The 21,650-nt window shown below is 45.9% G+C and overlaps 1 protein-coding gene across 5 annotated transcripts in view; it reads right to left on the bottom strand.

Annotated features, from left to right (window-relative positions):
* RPS6KA1 (ribosomal protein S6 kinase A1) overlaps positions 1–21,650 on the bottom strand; it is an 87,532-nt gene that overhangs the window by 27,063 nt on the left and 38,819 nt on the right. For 3 of the 5 annotated variants that reach the window (XM_077337720.1, XM_077337716.1, XM_077337719.1), the window contains 5 exons: positions 15,626–15,676; positions 7,774–7,890; positions 2,025–2,106; positions 1,676–1,756; positions 835–914 (listed from right to left, as the gene is read on the bottom strand). In XM_077337720.1, coding sequence (XP_077193835.1) covers positions 835–914; positions 1,676–1,756; positions 2,025–2,106; positions 7,774–7,890; positions 15,626–15,676 — 411 coding nt within the window. Of the gene's footprint in view, positions 1–834; positions 915–1,675; positions 1,757–2,024; positions 2,107–7,773; positions 7,891–12,273; positions 12,513–15,625; positions 15,677–16,885; positions 16,953–21,650 lie in introns of those variants that run through there. The other 2 variants (XM_077337717.1, XM_077337718.1) reach the window with 2 other exon arrangements.

Below are 21,650 nucleotides of genomic sequence, written 5' to 3' on the forward strand. Positions count from 1 at the left end.
TGGCTGCCACAGGAGGCCAAGCCACAAAATGGCTGCCAAAGGAGGCTGAGCTAACTATACAGGAAAAGGCAGGGGTAAAGTGATATAATTTCAATAATATACTGGGAAAGAGATGAGAATAATCTCCAAGGTGGCAGCTTTCACTGAAACAATGTTATTTTAATATGCCCAGCTGTTTGGATGTTCAGTGGCCAGTCAGAATCTCTGCTGGGCAAATACTCCACCTGTCCTCACCCACTTTCACTTTAAAGGTGATGGTGGGTAGGTTCCTCCCTTCCTCCTTTTTCTGTTCATCTCATAATAAGTTAGCTGTTCTATTACCCTGGTTTGGTTTTAAGTGAACCTAAATAATAAAACTGAAGGTGTTCTGTGGAATTACATACTTTTTAAAAAGCTATTTTGGATTCCATATTGGGTGAAGAATAGCAGACATTTGAAATTTTAATTTGTAATGCAGTCCTAGCAGGTGAAGCACCCAGACAATTCTACAAAAACACCCATATGATCAAAGACACACATAAGAAACCTCTCAGATTTGAAGTCAGTTTTCCAAGGACTTCCTTATTTTCCCCTACTCTTCAGCCAAAATTAAGCTCTGAGCATTCTACGCTTCCAAGCATACGCTCAATCCTTTTACCATAATCTTTTCCCACATACTTGAATATGCAGACACCCCATCTGGTCAGCAGGTGGCGCAAAGTTGCTGCCTCGTGACTGGCATGGGTAATTCACTTTACTGTGAGCTACAATACTAACTTAATGGGGGGGGGGATAGTTTTTCCTGGAGAAGTGTAATAGTAATAATTCTCTAGCTAAATAATAAAGAAGACTCACTTCTTTGGAAAGGCGCATGAAGAGATCCCCCCCTCGGAGGAAGTCGAGAATGAGGTAGAGTTTCCCCTCTGTTTGGAATGCTGAAAGGCAAGATAGAGAGGCGTTCACATTGCCCATTTTTCTGGGTAGAAGAATGAAGCCAGCCATCCTTTGTGGCTTCCAGGCTTTCAAAAGAGCAGTGCATGTGTAAAAGACTGAAATATTCCATTGCTTGGTCGCCTCCACCTCCCTTACAACTCATGTGCTATCAAGTATTCCCCACCCCTTCCGACAGTGTCTCATTTGAACTATATCCTCTAAGGCAGCCCTGGCTGATATTTGATACTTCTGCAACTAGTTCCTGATTTTTTTTTTAAGTTGTGGTTATCAGGAAACCAGCATTATGCTTGCAAAGGACAAGCATGCATAACTTTTAGCGATGAGTTTGGGACTTAGCAGGACACAATATAAACATGTAAAGTACATGTATGTTGAGTCAGGCTGCCGGTCCACTTAGCTCCATATAGAGCAGGGGTGGCCAAATTGTGGCTCTCCAGATGTCCATGGACTACAACTATCATGAGCCCCTGCCAGCATGTTCATAATAACCATAGTCCACGGACATCTGGAGAGCCACAGTTTGGCCACCCCTAGTATAGAGCCTTCTCTGCCCAGCAATTCTTCAGGATCTCGGGCACAGAAACAACTGTCTGCTCATGGAGGCCCCAGGCAGGTGAACTAAGAGGGAACAAACCAAAACCAGAGATCATCACTTAGAAAGCTATTGCTATTGGCATAGGGTGTTGCCGTGGTTACAGTCGTCTCCCCAAGAAACCTAGCAAAACAATTCCTTCCTACTCACCATAATGGAGTTTCACTATGAAGGGATGGTTGACTTCCACAAGGATGTCCCTTTCCATTTTGGTCCTCGCTCGATCACGCACTGTGAACAGAAAAGCCCCAATTCAGATACTGTGTAACTGAAACACTGTCCACCATCAACCAAAGGAACTACTAACCCTAAGGCCGGGCACATTTTGGCACCACAGCAAACCTGCTGTTCAGTTATCTGGAGGGGGTGGAGAGACTCTGATCGAGGCTGTTCTCTTCCCAAGAAGCAGTGCTGCTGGGGGGGGGGGGGGGCTCATAGAAATGTACCTCCCCTGTAACTTTCCAATCGATGTGGGCATCCTCAGGACCCAGGAACGCACCTTTCAGAGTGGCTTTCTTCAAGACCTTCATGGCATAGAGGTGGCCGCTGTCCGGTGGGGTGATTTTCCTTACAAGGAAAACCTGTACAGAGAATAGCCAAACCAGAAACACTTAGCAGAATTTAGTTAACCATAATTAAACTGTGTGCTTGTGGGTAGGTGGGGGGTGGAGATAGGAAAAGGGTGTTTCACTGTGCTGATTTCTTCAGGTCAAGAACAGTGTGATTATGAATGTTATCTTCAATGCTAGGGTTGAGAGACATAGGTGAGAACAGGGCCTAGGTGGGTTCCAGCAGCCCCGTGTTTCATTCAACCCTGAAGGCCCAACTTATGTGCCCCCCCCTCCTATATGCAAGGAGTGCATTTATGCCTGCCCACAGAGACTTATTTATCTAAATGGATTCCTGAATGCTTTGCAGGAGCCAAAACCTCCTAGTGACTTATTGGGTGAATTGGTTGATGACTGGAATAGCTTTGTCAGCTGCCGTCAATGGGATTGCTCCCTGATTTCCTCTTTGGTCCTGCCTCAAGCCAGCCCTCTGGTATACTGGGGAACTTGCAAAAAACAAAACAAAACAAAGCAAAACAAAACAAACCAGGAACTAAGATGACTTGAGTATGTTTGGATGAAGACACACAACGAAATGAGAAGAGCGTCTCATAGGATGCTTATGAGGGCCTATGAGATGGCAGTGAAGACAGTGAAGAGAGAATGCTTCACTGTCTCCACCTGCAAGCTCACACCCAGCACAATTGTTTAGGGTAAACAGACTGCTTACTGCCCACAAAGAAGGGCATTCAAAGGTGACAGAACTGGACAAAAGCTGTGCCTTTGCAAGCCATTTTGCAGATAAAATCTTGTCACTCCACCCCACTCTACCTCCAAGAAGAAGTAAAGAAAGTGAACTGGAGGCCCCTTGACTATCCTCGAAGGTGACTTTTGACAGTTTCAGATGGCTGCCCCAGGAGGACGTGGAAAGATTGCTTGTCAAGCTCAGACTGACCACTTGGTCCCTGGACCCCCATGCCTCTTGGTTTTTAAAAAGAGCTGATAAACAGGTAGGAGAATCCCCCCCGGGGGGGGGGATTATCAGCCTCTCCCTATCATCTGGGATTTTCCCAGAGGGTTTGAGAGGGGCTGTGGTCTCCTGAAGAGTTCTTGGGGAAAGTGGTCGAACAGCCGCTGCAGACCGGCTCCTGGTGTACCTAGATGAAACTTTGCTCCTGGACCCATTTCAGTCTGGCTCCCGACCTGACCATGGGGTGGAGACGGTGCTGGTTGCTCTGATGGATGACCTTTGTAGGCAGCTGGATTGAGGAAGATCAGCACTGCTTGTGAAGTCAGATCTCATGACAGCGCTGAATGTGAATGTGGTAGACCATGTGGTTAGCTTGCTGCCTTACTGACAGTGGAATATGATGGACAGCACTACAGCAGCTAGTCTCCCCTCGCTAGTGTCTGCAAGACATCCGGTTGAGGCCTGGATACATGGAACACTTAGAAGATCCCCCATAAACACCCCCAATAAATGTTTCCACGTGATCCGTCTGGAAAATCAAGAGGATGTTGATTGCCGTTCTGTAACAGTTTAAACTTGCTTATTTATTGTTGTATAGCATCTGGGTTTTTATTTTGTTGTAGGCTGCCCCGAGATGGCTGGTGGATTACAAACCCAATAAATCAAATCAAATCAACCATGAGCATTACCAAAAGCAAAGGAGAACACCTGAAAGAGGCTCAAGGGCTTCACTTTGCCTTGGAGTCTCCTAAAAGGCACTTTGGCTAGGGCAGACGGAGCCGATCTGTCTCGCACTAGGAAATGGATGGCCCTGCTTTCATATGGAATTCTAGACGCAAATTGAAGTTAATTGTACCTGCCTATAAAAGAAATATTCCTCCCATCAGTGCAACAAGCCCCTATTATATGCAAATGAGACCTCACCAGAATCCAGCTCACAACCTGCTACCCAATAAACAGTTCCCGAGCTTAGCCACAATCTTCAGACTGGGGGAAAAGTGGTCAGGTTGCCCAGTGTCAAGTAGCAGTTGAGCAGCTGCTTCTAAGCTGGAGAAAGGCCACTGATTCCCCACTCTTCCTCTGCATGCAGCCAACTGGGTGACTTGGGGCTAGAATCATAGAATCATAGAGTTGGAAAAGGCCATACAGGCCATCTAGACCAACTCCCTGCTCAACGCAGGAGCAGCCCTAAGCATCCTAAAGCATCCAAGAGTTAGTCAGAGTCCTCTTAGAGCTGTTCTCACAGAACGCTTATATAAGCTTTTGCTTATATATTCTCACTGTTATGATGGTCAGTTCTTAGTCTGACGAAGAGTGCTTGCACTTGAAAGCTCACGCCTTGAATAAATCTTTGTTGGTCTTAAAGGTGCTACCGGACTCTGATTTTATTGTGCTACTTCAGACCAACATGGCTACTTGTTTGAATCTATTCTCACAGAACAGTTCTGTCAGAGCTCTCTCAGCCCCACCTACTTCACAGGATGTCTGTTGTGAGGAGAGGAAGAGAAGGCGAATGTAAGCCACTCTGAGGCTTCTTTGGGTAGGAAAAAGAAGGGTACAAAACCCACAGCTCTCTTCTCCTGAATGGCGACCCCAATACTGCTTACATCAACTCCCCCCCCCCTTCACTTTCACCTCAACCACCTTGTGAAGTAGATAATGCTAAGTGTGGGCGAGTGGCCCAAGGTCACCTAGTCCGCTGCCATGACAGTGTGGGGATTCTGAAGGGAGGCCACCGAAGTATGAAATTGCTCCAAGAGAAAAGCAAGTTAAAAAAAAAAGACTTTTGCAGAAGGCAGGAGGCAAACTGAGCCAGAGCATCTCCCACCAGGGAGATGGGAAGTGGAAGCATTTAGCCCTGCCTCCCTGAGCAACTGGTGGGAATCACCTGTTCCAAGATGCCCTCCTCTTCAGAGTGAGAAGTTACAGAACTGCATGCCAACACTAGTTCAGCTGGGAGTCTTGCTCCTGAGCCTCCGGCTACTTTATTTGGTTTATATGTTGCAGTCAACATTCTTTCAAACCAGACACACACACACAACCCCTCACTGCATACTGAATGGTGTTGATCGCCATCAAGAGACAGGACGCCCTCTCCAACCTTGCCAACACAGTTGGTAATCTTTCACAACTCAACCAAGAAAGAAAGAGCCAGAGTGCCCCGGCCTGGATAGCCTGGGCAAGCCCTATCCTGTCAGATCTCGGAAGCTAAGCCAGGCTGCCCCTGGCTACTGTTTGGATAGGAGACCTTCAAGGATTTGGGCGGTGGTTCCTCCAAGGAACACTAGGGGTCATGACAAGGAGGCAGGCAATGGCAAACCACATCTAAACACCCCTTGCCTGACTGCCAGACAATCCTCGGATCTCCTGGCTACACTACACATAATCATATGATAAATAAATAAATAAATACATCAAATAAATAAATAAATAGAGCCACTGTGGAGTAGGGGATAGAGTGATGGAATTGCATCGGGGAGACCCAGGTTCAAATCCCTACTCTGACTTGGAAGCTTACTGGGTGACCTTGACCATGCAGCATAATTTACGTCACAGGGTCATTTGTCAGAATAAAATGGAGGAGGGGAGAGGGATGTTATAAGCTACTTTGAAGCCCCATTGAACCCTTAGCAGGGGAGAGACCTTATTTCTGGTTAAACCACGTGCCTGCGTTCCTATTTCATGATAACTGGAGCTAGTCTCGGACATAGATTCAAGTGGGAAGCCATGTTGTTCTGAAGCAGTAGAACAAAGTTTGAGCCCAGTGGCACCTTTAAGATCAACAAAGTTGTATTCAAGGTAATACGATTGTTCTTAAAGTGAGCACTGGACTCAAACTTTGTTCTCAACTCGAACAGTCTTTTATAAATCATATTTCGCACAAGAAGGGGAGACATCAGGCACAGGCCTAATCTACATACACTACTGTTTAACCAAGTTAAAAGTTGGACTGAATGCAGCCAAACCCCAAGAACAGTCACCTGTGGAGACCAAAGTTCTTCTGTTTTGGGGGCAGCAGAAAGGAAGCTGACAAATATTTTCGCTGCTTAACAGGGAAAGCACCATGTGGGCAAAGGAATTTGCATGTGAGGGAGGGGAAAAGGGAACTTGGAATATTAAAATCATGCGGGGGAAATGCAACTCCTACTCAAAAAAACAAAAAAAAAAACACAGTTTGCTACTGCTAGCATAAAACAGCAAACCACGGCAAGCAGAGATCCTCCTCTAGAGAAGCAGGGTCACATTTCAAGTTACCATGAAGAGGCGCAACTTATTTACTGCACTGTTAAGCCAGAACAAAAAATATTTACTATGCATTGCAGCACATCCCCAGTACCCCTGTTTTAACTGCACCACAATGTCTGCAGCTTTACAACACGTGCAATTGTCAACTCAGCAGCACCACACCCACATTCTCTGGCATGCTATTGTTCTTATTTAAAGCAGGCCAAAGAGCTGAGCTGCAAGGCTACATTTGCCGGGGCCATTCTGCAGTATCCCAGCACCCTGACAGCAAGTTCTCTTCCTTATTGACAGGTTCTTTCACAGGATCTGGATCATGTAGCAAAAAGTCCTGGTCTAGCTGGAGAACAGTCAGAAGGGATGGAACAGGAGGCCGTCTGACTTGGTTGATCACCAATGAGAGCTGGTTTGGGATGGGGCAGATGAGGGAGCAAGCACAGACTGAAACACTAGAACAACAGATGCCCTCCCACTTTCAGTTTCATTTGACAGGCCCATCCATCTCCGCTCAAATATCCAGGTGCTTCCAGCAGCAAAAAATAAAGGTAACCTGATAGGGGAATGGCGGCACCTGCAATCTGTTTCACATGATGTGAGCTTGACAGCACAAAAACGCTTGCCACACTTTATGGACCCCACAGTTACAGCAGCACAATGAATGGAGCCTCTGATGCCTGTGTGGTTCCCTAAGGCAGCTTTCAATGTGATAACTCGGGGATACTTATAGGAACTGACTGGGGCTGCAGACTGCTTATCCTGGTTTAAAGTTTATGCTCTGGAACATGCCTGAGGGTTTCTTTGGTGGCCACAAGCTGCTGAACAATCAGCAAAAAGGGTGGAAAAGAAAGGATGTGTTTTAGCTCTTCTCTGTGCAACAATCTTCAGAAATGGCCCCACCAGGGCTTCGAGAGCTCAGTTTGTGCAGGAGAAATAATTGCCCAGCCTTAGAGTGAACCAGACCATGGGCCCATCAAGGGCAGTCCCGCCTACTCAGACTGGCAGCAGCCACCAAATTCTCAGGGAGAGGGCCTTCAAATCAACTACTACCTTTTAAACTGGAGATGTTGGGGATTAAACTTGGGGTCTTCTGCACGCCAAGCAGATGCTGTGCCAACAAATCACTTCCAATGCCAGACAATCTGACTTCTCAGCCACAGGAAACTCTTGATCCTCCTGTGATGAAGGTGCTGTGATCCATACCCTCACCCCATAATGCTCAAATTGTCTTAACTCCTGTGAAGAAAACTATGTTGCTTAACTACAAGAAAAGCAGTTCCCTTTTCTTCAAGATGACAGCTGCTGCAGGAAATCTCCCAAATTAACAAATGCATACAACCTAGCTGAGTGAGTCTGTACAGAGGGTTTGTGTCCTCGGATAGGGGACAATTACAAATCCTGGTTATGAGGGGTAGTTAACTCTAGACAAGCCACTCCCATCGGCCCCTTATTGGCTCCAAATCTTACGTGCACCAAAAACATGAACTCACTTTGCCGAAAGAACCTTGCCCCAGTACTTTAAGGAGCTCAAACTGTGATGTGTCGGCTTTCTCGGATCCCTCCTTCACAAGGTATGTGATGGCAATTTCCTGGACCGAATCTTCATTCTGTAAGTTAAGGAAAACAGCAGGTTTAGCAGATCTCCAGACTTAAATGGCTGGCTCGATTCCTCAGTCCACTGCACAGTTTGAGTTCTTGGAAAACAGATCCATTATATTGCCAACCAGAAGCACTCCTTTGGCCTCAGTGCCTCTGTCCAGCTCACAAAAAACGGCCGGTGTGGTCCTGCAAGGGAGGAGGGCTCGCTTGTTCTAGTTCTAAAATATGCTTCAACTAGTCAGGCAGGGAAGCCAGTGGGAAGTATCCAAAACTGCTCAATACAAGTGCATCAATCAACCGCACCTTCCTAGAAATACATGAAGTGATAGCGTACAAAGACATTTAACAGCTCTGCAAAAGCCAAAGTCCTCAAGTCAATCAAGCCCAGCCTGTGCGTCACCAATTTGCCCTTTATGGAGATCCAAGAGGATGCTGTTACAATGAACAGGAGTGAACACTCTGCTTTGGGTGAGGGGAGGAGGCAGGATAGGATGCGAGAAAAGCTGTCCAAAATTTGATGTCCCTTCAACATTGGCGGCACGAGGGCAGCCATCTTGGAGGCACCTCAACCTCTCTTTCCACCCCCACACCCCACTTAGGAGGAAAACAAACCAATGCCAGTTGAACAAAGGAGAAAGAACTTGGAATTCACAGAGTAATGGGAATGGTGTCTTTAAACGTCGTATAGCATTGTTAGGGGCCGATCCACACATCTTGGTCTGGGGTCCACATTCTGTGAAACAGTCAGAGGTGTTGTGGTTTCCAAATATGTGCAATGAGATCAAGACAACATACAAGAAAGGGTTTCATTCTTTCCTCCTTGCTGTTTTCTTGACCTGATCAGATGTGATCTGGCTCATTGGGAAAACCCACAGGGTCCTCCAATAAGTATTTTCCTCAATGGACCAAGTTATCGCCCCTCCCCCTCAAAACTGTTTCAAGACAGACCTTTTCTCCATGTGCTCCATGGTTCCAATTTGAATTGGACTGGGGAGAACCTTTACATCTCATTTGACTGTTACACAGGGAGGTGATTCCAGAGCCCACCTTTGTACTCTCATAATGTGTGGATTTTTCTGAGTCTGGTGAGTGCAGGCCAGAAAAGCCAACCTAAATGCTTCTGGAGAAAAAAAAACATCTGCTTGGCAGAACAGCCAAGTAAAAAAGTCATCCAGGGGCTGAAGCCCTCCCCTTGAATTTCACACAGGAAGCGGTAAAAAGTGAGAAGTCACACTGAACCGAATTAGGAGAGGCCTTAGAATGGCTGTCAAGGAGAAGCTGGAATAGCAAGGGCCTGTCCTGTGCCAGGCAAGTTCATCAGCTGTTCACACATACAAGTACACCCTTTGGTTGCTCTACTCCTCAGTGAAGAAGGGCTGAACTGTGCAGAAAGGTAAAAATTAACAGCTCTTGTACTACTTCTCTTTTAAAAAGTGTTTTAATACTGCATTTATATTAAGTCACAGATACCCTCATCAGCAAAGCTGCTGATGAAAAAAAACAAACAGATCAGCTGAATCTGTTACAAGCCTCCTTGGGAAGAAGGCTTCACGTTCAGGGTCCAGTTTTTCCAGGGCTGCCCTTATCTGCCACTGTGGTAGCAGAGCCAGTAGATTTGCCGTGCTGCAGCTCACCCTGGAATTAATACCATTCTATGATTTCAATAAATCAGCGCATGTACAAAGCTATCCAGAGAATAATTCTAGTCTAGCTTCTTCCTGGCATGCCAGATCAGAGGTTTCCAACCCTTTCTTTACAGAAAGCTACTTCTGAATAATGAACAACTACTTCAAAGTACTTCACCTCCTCCCCAGCATGGTTCCAAGTTTTGTTCTGTTCTAATTAAGAACAAGGACTAGGAAAAAAGCACAGGGGGGGAAACCCCATGAAAGAAGCCTAGGAAAGCTGATCATTTTGCAAGCTGATCTCTCAAGGGTTTCAGGTGCAGATCTTTCTGCAATTATGTCCTTGGTCTTCTAGGACAGGGGTAGTCAACCTGTGATCCTCCAGATGTTCATGGACTACAATTCCCATAAGCCCCTGCCAGCGTTTGCTGGCAGGGGCTCATGGGAATTGTAGTCCATGAACATCTGGAGGACCCCAGGTTGACTACCCCTGTTCTAGAACACCCAAAAGCGACTTAACAGCAGCCAGCTCACAAGTTACCCAACTAAGACAGCTGTGCTAAATGCTGCCTTAATATGATGAATTTTTATTTACTGGGTGGGGTGGGGGAGTGGAACAGGAGAAACGCTGCTAATCTCTAAACTGCATTGGGAAACAAAATCCAAAAACAAGACCAGGGGAAACCTTTTATTAGGCTTAGTACAGCATGCAAGCTTTGGAGTTCTCCAGAATTCTTCATCAGCCTGAACGCTGAGAAAAAAAGAAAGTGTCTCAAGCTCTTGAACACGGGCTCTTCAAGTAGCCTATGAGCAGGCATGCAGATCTGAAATGGTGCTGGTATTAGGGATTTTCCTCTGGACCAACACAGCCATTGGCAACCATTTCCTACAGCACAGCAGTTTGCCAAGTAATTTGTTCGGCTAAAGAAACTGTGCCTGTTGAGCAACATGGTATTTAATAAGATGTACAAGTTCTTCAGGAGGGTCTACCCCTACACAAATAACAAATACCCATAAACTAGCCTTCAAGTTTCAGTGTCTGACCAAGCTCCAGTTTATGCCAAATCATGGTCTTTCCCCCATCCCACCCCTAACACAATTCCCATGCCAGCAAGAAAGCTTTTATTCAGAGCCTTGGGGTCTCTTCAAAGATGCTGTTTGCACCTGCCACCGTATGCCCTACCCATGTTCAACAGAAGCAGTGCTATTCACTGTTCAGTGCTTTTGTGGCTGCTGGCAACGACCAGGAACGTTCGCACCCCAAAAAAATTACCCACCGCACCATGATAAACACCCTTGTTTGTTGCACAACAGAGCTGATGCAGCTGGCACATCAACTGCACACAGACCCGCTCACCCATCTGCTCCGCTTGGCTGACAGTTCTGGAGAAAACAAGAATGTGCCTCTTGGCAGCCGCGCTTTGCTGCAGGGGAAGACGGAGGAGATGCCAAGGCTTGGAGCCAGCACGGCCCCTAATGCATTATTTTGTTAGAACTGGAGGCAAAACAGAGAATGCCGAACAACTCATCTCAAGAGTTGTCGGCACTGGTGGCAATGCCATCTTACACAGTCCCTAGCCATTTCCAGGCATGCTAAAGATGCTGCCAACAATTTCATCCGTAAGAGTAAAAAAGGGGCCTTTGAGAGCGGCATCCTAGGAAGCAGCTGCATACAACAGTAGATCAGTGCCCCACCTGTCTGAGGTCTCGAGGTAGAGCTCCTTCCCAAACTTTGCTACTAGAAATCCTTTTTGCTGCAAATATCAGAGAACTCAGGGCCTTCCTTACTATTGTTAATGGCTCATTTCTTGAGGTTTTTTGCCATGCTCCAATTCATTTGGGTATGGACAATCAACAGAGGACGCAAACCACATGATAATGTTCCCTTCCAACTGAGGGAATCTGCTGGACTTAGGAATCTTTTCAGAAGACCTCCACTCCCAAATCAAGGATAAAATTTCTCACATTCCATCACCATGAAGTATCTACTACCTTAAGTGTTGCCTACTCCAAGGCTGACCAGTTGCGAGAGTCTGGTGCTGTGTCCCAAAGTACAGTTCTGGCCTCTTGGTGGCTACAGCTCACTACTTCTATCTGGCCATTTATCACAGCAGTCCTGCAGACACCTTAGACTCTGGGACCACCGAAGCCAGTACTGTCTACTATGCGGGAGCAACTTCCCATGGTCTTCCACATGACGTTCTACCCAAGCCTTTTTACTGGATATGTTGTGAATTGAACACAGGACTTTCTGCATGCCAGTCAGATGCCATATCACTGACCCATGGTCCCCCTCTGAAATGGAACCTTCAGACACTAAAAAAGTATTTTAGAAACCTGGTATCCTCCTTGAACAAAACACCAAAAATAAGTCAAACTACATCTCATCCTGCTTTTCTTCCTAGCGCAGTTGAAAACATCTCTCTCCCCACCCCCCTCCACTGTATTCTCTTGTCTACCTTGACTAGCAAGGACTCTCAAGGGTCTCGGGTCTTCTACATGGATCCTTTTAAAAGGAGACGGAAAGGACTGAACCTGGAATATTCAGCATGCGAAGCAGATGCTGTATGGTTGAGTCACAGTCCCTCCGTAAAGACCACGGGAAGCATTTCCTAAAGAACTGCAGTGTAGCCGAAAGGGGATTTCTCTTGAAGAAGCACTTAAAGAGGAACACATCACAATCCATACTACAGCACAGCAGAAGCAAACACAGGCAGCAACGAGGCACTGCCAGCCACACTGCGAGAGGCAAAGGGAAGTACTGACCAGATTGTTGCCAGTGATGTTGCCTGGGGAAAGCAGAGGGAGGCTGTAGGGTTCTGAGCGCCGCTTGCCGTGTAGCCACAGTGCCAGGAAGGCAAAGAGGCGAGGGAGCCGAGGTTCCTTGACCATCGCCATTGTCCCATCACCGCCAGGGCGGCACATCGCCAGACACTGGAGCCCAGTAGAGTTCCCTACAGAGACATGGCTGGGGGCTGGGGACGCGGTGCCAACTGAAGCACCTTCTGCTTCATAAAACACACAGGTAGTGTGAGGGCCCCCGCCGGCGGAAGTGTGGAGGCAGCTGAGGCTTCAAAGCAAAACAGGCTGAAAAAAATGGTTTCCTGCCCTTCCGAGAACCAAAACCTTTGTGGTTTATTCACCTCCTTGTTAATTTGCCCAGCTTCATGGCTTTTCTATTCAGAGCTCCCCCCTCTAGCCTACTGGTTCATTTAAATTTTGTATCTATGCACTTCTGCAAAAGGGGCTAATAGAGCCAAAGGGGTGCAGTGGACAGAAAGCAAGGACACTCGGTTAGAAATCCTGCTTAATCGCAGAACATACTGAGTTTCAACTAGTGATTGCCTGAGTCTACGTGATGCTGTAGTCCAACCTGCATTCAAGTCCCGCATCTGGGACTAGTCTCCAAGTGTTCTTGACCCTGTCACTCTCTCTCAGCCTAACCTGCCCCATAGTTAAATTGGATGAAAAGAACCACCTGAAGGATGCCTCCTTCTATAGGGTCCATCCGACCAGTTAAGGCCCTCTTTTCCCACCCTGTTCTGTGCCCCTACCTGCAGAAGTGAGGCAGGTGGCAACCCAAGACAGGGCTTTTGCAGTGGTGGCATATCATCTTTGGCATGCCTCCCCCCATGAGGATCTCTGGCTGTCTATTTTACTGCCTTTTAGGTGTCAGGCCAAGGAAAGGCAGCATATGGACACAGATATTTTCCAAACTACCTTGCCTCACAGGTAGTTGTGACAAGAAGTAGTGAGGATATGGGGGAAGTTGAAGAAAGGCACATGTGCCACCTGGAGCTCTTGGGATTAACACATTAAAGCCAGCACCTCCAGCTGGAGTTCATCCCAGTTTCCAAAATTTCCAGGTAAGAATCCTTGGCAGCTTGCACCTTCACTAGAACTCTCACAGTTCAGAGAACTTCCTAGCCCACCATCAAGACCACCTTCCCCAAGGCTTTCATTGCCTTCCTTACTGCTGGACAGTAACTTGTCCATTCCCTAGAAGGCCCAGGAAAAGCCAGAGAATGACTATGGGATAACTTACCATGATATGGTCCTTTTCCTTGAGGCCAGGAGGACGTCTAAGTAGGAGGACATCTCGGTGGGTGTTTTCCTGCCATTTTAACAGGGAGGCAGGACATAATTTTGACTTCCTGTCCTGCACCGTGGAAGACACCCTGCTCCATTCTGATGACATTCTCTAAAATTTGACCAGCATATTTAACCAGAGTATCTCCAACCATCAACATAAACTGGCCAGTGAACTTTTCATCAACATAACCTTACAGCTATACCTTGCAACTAGATACCATCAAGAAAACTAATTCTGTGAAACAACCTGCGCGGGATCTAAGATGCCAGGGAGGGACGAGATGTCCTCCTGGCATAAAGGAGAAGGACCATATCATAGTAAGTTATCCAGTGGTCGTTCTCCCTTGTGATCCAGGAGGATAGATCAAGAATGGTTCTATGGTCCTGTCATTCCCTGAGAGGCAGGAAGAAGACTGGAGCGCGGTGTCTCCCACAGCAAAGGACAGGAAGTCAAAATTAATTCCTGCCTCCCTGTTAAAGTGGCAGGAAAACACCCACTGAGACGTCCTCCTACCGAGATGTCCTCCTGGATTTCAAGGGAGAACGAATTGCTTTAGCCTCTGTTCTGGTTTTCAGAAGTCTTATTTCTTGATATTTTCCTTCTTTGTTGCTTAACTTCATTTCAGGTGCTCTTGGAAGAACTTCTTTTATAACAGGGCAATGGGGGGGAGACCTCAGGGTTTCTTCATCAGAACTAGGTCCCATTAAAGCAAAGATTTGGGTCCTCCTGTTCTGTGCCTCTTATTGTCTTAAAGAGGCATCAAGAGCCACAATCTGCAGTTTCTTACTTGAACATGGGGGCTCAGAACCACCCACCCATACACACAACCAACCAACCAACCAACACAAACTATCCAATACAGAAAACCACAATTAGCCCAGTAACTTGGGCTACACACTCCAAGACAGCACCAGCTGGTGTACAAAAGGAATTTCAAAACCAAATCAGGGACCTTCAATAGGTTGACTGCAGATTATACGCTGGCTCTCAAAAAGTGACTGTAGAAGGGCCAGCAAGCATCACCTCATATCTACTTTTAGAAGATGAATAATTTCAGCTATTGTTGGAAGAGCTACTCCAGCTCAGAATGCCCTGAGCTGCCAAGCCTGAATTGTACACCCACAAAGCCTCTTGGCTCCCCACCCCATTTTATGCTTTATAAATAAAAAGCAAGCTTTTATTTCCAGCAACCACCATTGAACAAAGTTCTTACTGGGCTTCAGCAGACCTGTTGCCGGAGTTGGGAAAACGGACACGCTACTTTTCAAGCACAGCCCACCAATTCACATTTTATTGTCACTCATAATCATTCAAAATGGAAAGCTGATTTTTAGTGACACACGGATGAATTACAGATGTTAGCTACCGCAGGCCAGAATTCTTGATGCTTGAGAATAAAAACAGCCACTAGAGCATCTTGTGGGCAGAAGCCAGGCTGCAGAACCAGTCTAACAAATAAATATCCAAAGTGGTATATTAGCTGTTCCACATAATATATTTCAGGTAAGAGCTTGGAGGAGGAGCGTGTCTCATGGCTTAAGTTCCACTCAGCGCTTAACACCCACTGCACCTGGTGTCTCCTCCTCCAACTGGCTTGCCTGTCTGTCCAGCAGCCAACCGATCGCCTTCCATTCCCCACCCCTGACCACCCCTCTCCTCTTTCCATTTCCCTCTGATGCTCGGAGGCTGCAGATCCTTGCCACATGAGAGCTGCCCCTGCCAATGAGTTCTCTGACTGGGGGCTTCCAGCCTGCAGCCCTTCCAGGTCCTGCGGGAAGGGAGAGGCCATCTGCAGAGTTCTTCCACCCCACCACATTCCTGAATGTAATGGGCTTGGCCCTTAGTAAAGACATGTATTACAAAAAGACTTGCCTCACAATATTGAGGCAAACAAAACCTGAGTAGCATACATGGAAAGTTTCTGCTTTTGAGTTTACAAGACAGCAAGATCCAGAGATTTGAAAGAGTTCCTTCAAGCAGGGAATCCTTCCCCAAGGAGGCTTTCTGATAGGTTGAGATCCTTACCTTAACTACAGAGCTCGAATCTTTTTCAATCCAAGTGGGATCTCGTTTTGCCTGCAAAATTAAAAAAAAAAGATGTAATGCAACTAAACCATGATGCCCAATCATTTTCCTCCAGCCCGTACCTGGAGCAAATTCAGTGTTTATGTCCAATATAATACTTATTAATTGACAGCTTCCATGAGCCAAAGCCCCTTAATTGGATACATGAATAGGGTGCAAACAGAACAGAATGAGAGCCGCAAGTTAGTACTAGAAAATCTGGGTTCCAACCCACCCAACCCAGAAGGACCTGCAGAGAGTGACTTATTGATCCAAAGTTTCACAGCCTATTTCTCTCAGAGATTTTGAGAGGATAACATGGTGGGAGGGAGAATCACACGTTTCCCTGAGCTCTTTGAAGGAGGATATACATATGATTAATTTGGGGGGGTGGGGAAGTGTCTGAAAAGACCACTCATGTTTGTTATGGTAAAAGTGGGAATCAGCATCATGGTGCTTGCCTGAACTAGGTTTAAGTCCCTATTAGGCCTCCCTGAATAACCAGGGATGGAACTTCACCTTAGCCAACCTCAAAGGTGTATTGAGAGGATGAAAGGGGCTCTCAACTCCTTTGAGGAAAGGAGGGGAAAATAAACAAAAAATCAGGCCTTATTATCTGATGTACCATCATTCACAAGCACCTCCAAATTGCCACTGCCCCATACATAGAGGGCTGTGCAACGTCTACGGGTCCTCAGCACATGATGCTTGGCAGAGAATCCCTTGGGTTAACATTATTGTTCCTCTACAAAAAGTTCAAATCACACTACCACAACAAACATTTCTTTTTAAAAACATTTTTACACATGGGGAACCCACAAGAACTTAAAGGGGTCACTTCAGGTGGGTAGCTGTGTAGGTCTGAAGCAAAAGAATAGTTTGAGTCCAGGGGCACCTTTAAGACAACAAAGCTTTATTCAATGTATAATCTTCCATGTGCATGCACACTTCATCAGATACAGTGGAACAGAATATCCTCAACCATCACATATAGGTAGAGAAGAAGAGTTGATTTTTATACCCAATGAATGTCCAGGAAGGATGTCACTTGAGTTTCCCATGTAATTTCCTTCCCCACATTATTTCCTCTTTTTCTTCTCCTGGCAGCCCTATATCCTTTTCCCTTTGAGCTGCTTCCTGCTCTCCTTCACACTCACCAAGTAATCTTTTTTAATCTGCCACTACCCTGTCTTCAACTTTATTTACTTCATATCTACCCACCTTTCTCACCAACGGGGACTGAAAGTGGCTCATTTTCTTCTTCATTTTATCCTCATAACTCTGTGAGCTAGATTGGAAAAAAGTCTGGGCAAATTACAAAAATCATGCAGTAGCAAAGTTGCTTTACTTAAGTAAATTGTGCAGTGGCCACTCCTGGGCCCAGGCAAACTGCATAAGTTATGCTGTTGCTGGGCCTAGGAGTGTTGAGACAGATGCCCCGGTCAGCTTCATGATGCTTTGCTGCGCTGCAGGGCAGACCGGGGCATTTAGGGTTTTTTTTGCAGGAATCTCATGCAATCCCACCCTCCTGCAAAATAACCCCCCCCCCCCACACACACACAGTAGAACATTTCAGGTGTCACGATGAAATGTGTCCCCCGTGTGGCATAATTCAACTCCGGAGCAGATCCGGTGCTGAAACGGGTCCCCTGTGTGGACACAGACTGCTGCGGAGCATGCAGCTCCACTGCCGGCAGCCTGGCGCAGCCACCACCATGCGGAATGGGCCTAGATGGAGCCATGCTGAAAATTAGATATATTGATGATGCGATTCCCTTCCTTGCCAAATACTTCTTGAAAGCTTAATCCATGGAAACAGAAGGCATTATAACAAAGAGACAGTTTAAATGTGCTTAGTTTCATTTGGCTGCAGAATACAAGTTCAGAAGTTCACTTTAGAATAAAAAGTTTTTTAACAGTCATGGGATTATAACTAGCTAGAAATAGCATGGTGAGCATACGTATCTAGGACCCATTCATCTGTGCTGAGGACACACTATATCGCCAGGGCAATTCCATTTCCCTGTTCCCTTTACTTAGTCATCCTGCCTCTATTTTATCTGAACGACCCAATGAGATAGCTTAAGCTGAGAGCTTAGAGTGTGAGTGTGGCTGGGCTCAAAATTTCCCAACATGCTTCCAGAGTAGGGATTCCAACCTGGCTCTCCCACCTCTACCTCTCATGTCTTTCCAGACAGGCAGCCATCAGGCCAAGGACTGGCTCACTTCTGAAATGCCCACACTTGTGGCTCAAAAATGAATGGAAATGTAACATGGGACACTGGGCACAAGTACATTTAGCAAGACTTTGTTGGCCCTGTACATGCCGTTCCCAGCTAGTTGACAACTTTGCAAGACCTTTACCTGCACCAACTGCCTACTCTCTCTAAAGGTCTCCTCTGCATCCTAAACTCAGAACTGACCCGAGCAGCAGTCTTCCCCCCACTCCATTTCTCCATGTGCCTCACTCTTTATGGCCACTTTGAGTTTCATGCAATGTATGTGCTTTGCTGGCTCCCGCTTACCCTGAGGATTTGAAAAGAAGATGCAGGTCTATAAAAAACCCTCCAGTGCAGACCTTAATGGACGTGATTGCATGGTGGGCACAAAGGGACTGCATCTGCTGGAAAGTGTGTAGCAGTGCAAATCCTCATGATTGTTTAACTAGAGAGTGGCCAGCAGGACTTTTTTTGCTTGTGCGCAAAAAAAAACAAAAAACAAAAACAAAAACAATGGGCTTGCTGTTTGGAATGGGATTCAAGAAGATTTTGTTATATGTTGTGATTAAATCATTCAGCCTATAGTCATGATGACAAGGATTCTTCTCCTCCCCCCCCCCAATGCAACACTTCCATACTGTAAGTCAGGGGTAGTCAAACTGCGGCCCTCCAGATGTCCATGGACTACAATTCCCATGAGCCCCTGCCAGTGAATGCTGGCAGGGGCTCATGGATAGTCCATGGACATCTGGAGGGCCACAGTTTGATTACCCCTGCAGTAAGTTATAGACAAATGTTTCTGAGATATGGTTGCTCCTCACATGCATTTTTTTTAAAGATTCCATTCAAACAAGGTTACCATGATGATGATATTCCATGGATCCTTACATGCCACCTGTGGCCTAAGTTCTACTCCTGGCATCTGCCCCATGCTCTAGGAAACCGGGCTATGTCACCAGCCAGTAGGGCTTGCAGTTGGCAGATGGTTCAAACCTTGAAATAGCCACTGCCAGAAGGACCAAAGGATAAATAAGGGAAGAGCTTTTGTGAGCTGCAGACTTCATGTCAGATTTCAACAGCCTTCTCTGTTTCCTCTGGTATCAGCTTTAATAATATATTTAATATTAATAGATATATTATTGTGTATGTTTGGTTGGTCATGGTATGCTGTAAGCATATGAGAGCCAGCATGGTGCAGTGGTTAGGAGTGCGGACTTCTAATCTGGCGAGCCGGCTTTGATTCCCCGCTCCTCTTTCACATGCAACCAGCTGGGTGACCTTGGGCTTGCCGCAGCACTGAAAGAGCTGTTCTGACTGATCAGTAATATCAGGGCTCTCAGCCTCACCCACCTCACAGGGAGTCTGTTGTGGGGAGAGGAAAGGGAAGGGAAATATAAGCTGCTTTGAGTCTTCTTCTTTTGGTTTATGGTAATTGCAAATATGGCTCTGAACTGTGAACTGAGTTCCACTGCATCAAGCCATGTCTGAGATGGAGCACCACGTCTGAACAACATTGGCCAGAACATATACACAGGGCAACTCAGAACCCACATGAATTTGAGCTACTATATATAAATAGCTGGTTTACCCCCTTCCTTCCTCCCATAATATTCACAAAGAACTGGCAGGAAAAGCTAAATTACTGGTGATTTATGTCCAGTGTTCCCTGGTGCCACAGAGACATCCATTGATTCTGGCAACTCCTCCAAACAAAAAAGATTGACAAGCCATTTGGCCTCCTACAAAGTCAGCTTTTCTCCTAGATCATACCTATTTTTAAGCCTCTGGAAAACATCTTTTGAAAAGCTCTATATGCCAAAGTTTTCTCCACTGTCTATAACTGACCAAATGGAAATATTTCATATATAAGATCAATATAAGAGATCGATCTAGGAGGAACTCTGATGGTTGTCCAAGTGCGAGGGTGTGGGGACTCAAAAACTTGCATATTCCCCTTATGGCACCAAACAGGGAATTTGTATTCAGAGTCTGATAAAACCCATCAGAATCCTGCCACCAAATCCACCTCTTCTGTTGACAAAATCTGCCAGTTGATGGGAGCAGATTCCAGATTTTTCATAGGCCAACCAATGTTATTGTGGTGAGAATATGACTTCTACCTCTGAGGAATGCAGTAAATCTGTTACAACTACAGATAGGGATGGGCACGGACAGAATCATGGAACAAAATCTGTCACAAATTTTGCCCTGTTTGTGGTTTATGAACAGAAATTTGTGACAGTTCTCCCATCACAAACTTCCTTGACCTTTTAAAGCAGTTCACGGTGGCTTGTAGATGAAACAGAAAGCATGGGTTTAAAGGGACTCCCAATGCCTGTAAATCCCTGCAAAAGCCACTGCTCAGCTATTTCAGTCTGCTTTGTTCATTCCTTTTAAATTTTAAAGGGACTTCAGAAGATTGCTCAGCAGTTTTTCAGACTGAATCACCTAAGTGGCAATGAGCAAGCTCCTCCCTGTTGCTCAGCTGTTTTTTGGGCTTTCTGCAAATCCCGTTGAAATGGACTGCAGTCCCTTTTAGCAGGGTCTGTGGGACCACAAATTGGTTTAGTTTGCAAACAAACCTCCTGCCCATCCCTAGTTACAATCACTAATGTGCTATATATTTTCCTGGGGCCATTACCTTCTGCTCTCTAGTTTAGTTCTCATAAAAGGTCCTGTACCTTTCATGTTGTTTTGGAAACTGGAAGTAAGGCTGGAAATGGAGACTGCAAGTTATGAGCACCCCGAAGAGGACCTAACTTTCTACTGGATGAAATTAGGTATATGCTAGTGCCCCTTCTCCAAGGAAGACAAGACACATACACATTTTAAATAGTGATGTGGGACTTTAACAAGTAATAAGATAGTCATTTGAGCATAAACCGTTCTGGGCTAGAGCCTACTTCATTAGCTGTGTACACCCTCAATGTTGTGGTCTTCTGACATTGCTGGCTTATGATTTTCCCTTCTACATCCTTTAGTAGCGGGTTCTTGTCCACAAATTCTTATGCTGGAATAAATGCTTATTAGTCTTTCAGGTGTCCTTCAACAGCACGACTTAGCCCAGGATGAGTATAGTAGCTGTTTACCATTCAAGAGGCACACTTCTACCTTCTTGCTCTTTAAGTTTCTTTCAAGCTACCTACACATACAGGAAAACCCACAAAACCTCACAACTTTAAATATTTCTCAAGCAAATCCTAATCTTAGGCTTTGCTGGTATGTACGGGAAGTGAGCAGAAGAAAAGGTCACAAAGATGAGACTAAAAAAATGGATACATTTAACAAAGCATAGATGTCTTTTCAAACACTATCATTCCACGTAGAAATGACACTACCACACAACATAATCGATGAATGCATCCAGAGAACTGTCAAAAAAAGCTCTGGCCAGAATGGCTTTCAATAACTGACCCCCACCCCCACCAACACAAGCAATTCAGCTCCGCTTGCACTTTGGTCTCAGTGATGCTCCAGCGATCTCACACTCATATCACCCCCATTTCCCCCCCCCTGCACACACAAAATTGTATTTCTGTTGCCCTGACAAGACTGATATACACCCTCTGGCTGGAAACTAGCCATTGACTTCCTTTGGAAATAGTTCAGACAGTGCCACTTTTCCTCATTGCTCTAGGAAGCTATAAGGAGGCATATCCATCACCACGACAAAGAGTGACCCCATCCCTTCCCAAGATTAACACCCCTACCTTCACCACAGCTTGAGACTGCCCCCCTATCCCATCATCAACCAAGAGGTCCCCCCT

Source organism: Paroedura picta, chromosome 5, assembly GCF_049243985.1.
Source record: "Paroedura picta isolate Pp20150507F chromosome 5, Ppicta_v3.0, whole genome shotgun sequence".
In the NCBI taxonomy this organism is placed as follows: Eukaryota; Metazoa; Chordata; class Lepidosauria; order Squamata; family Gekkonidae; genus Paroedura; species Paroedura picta.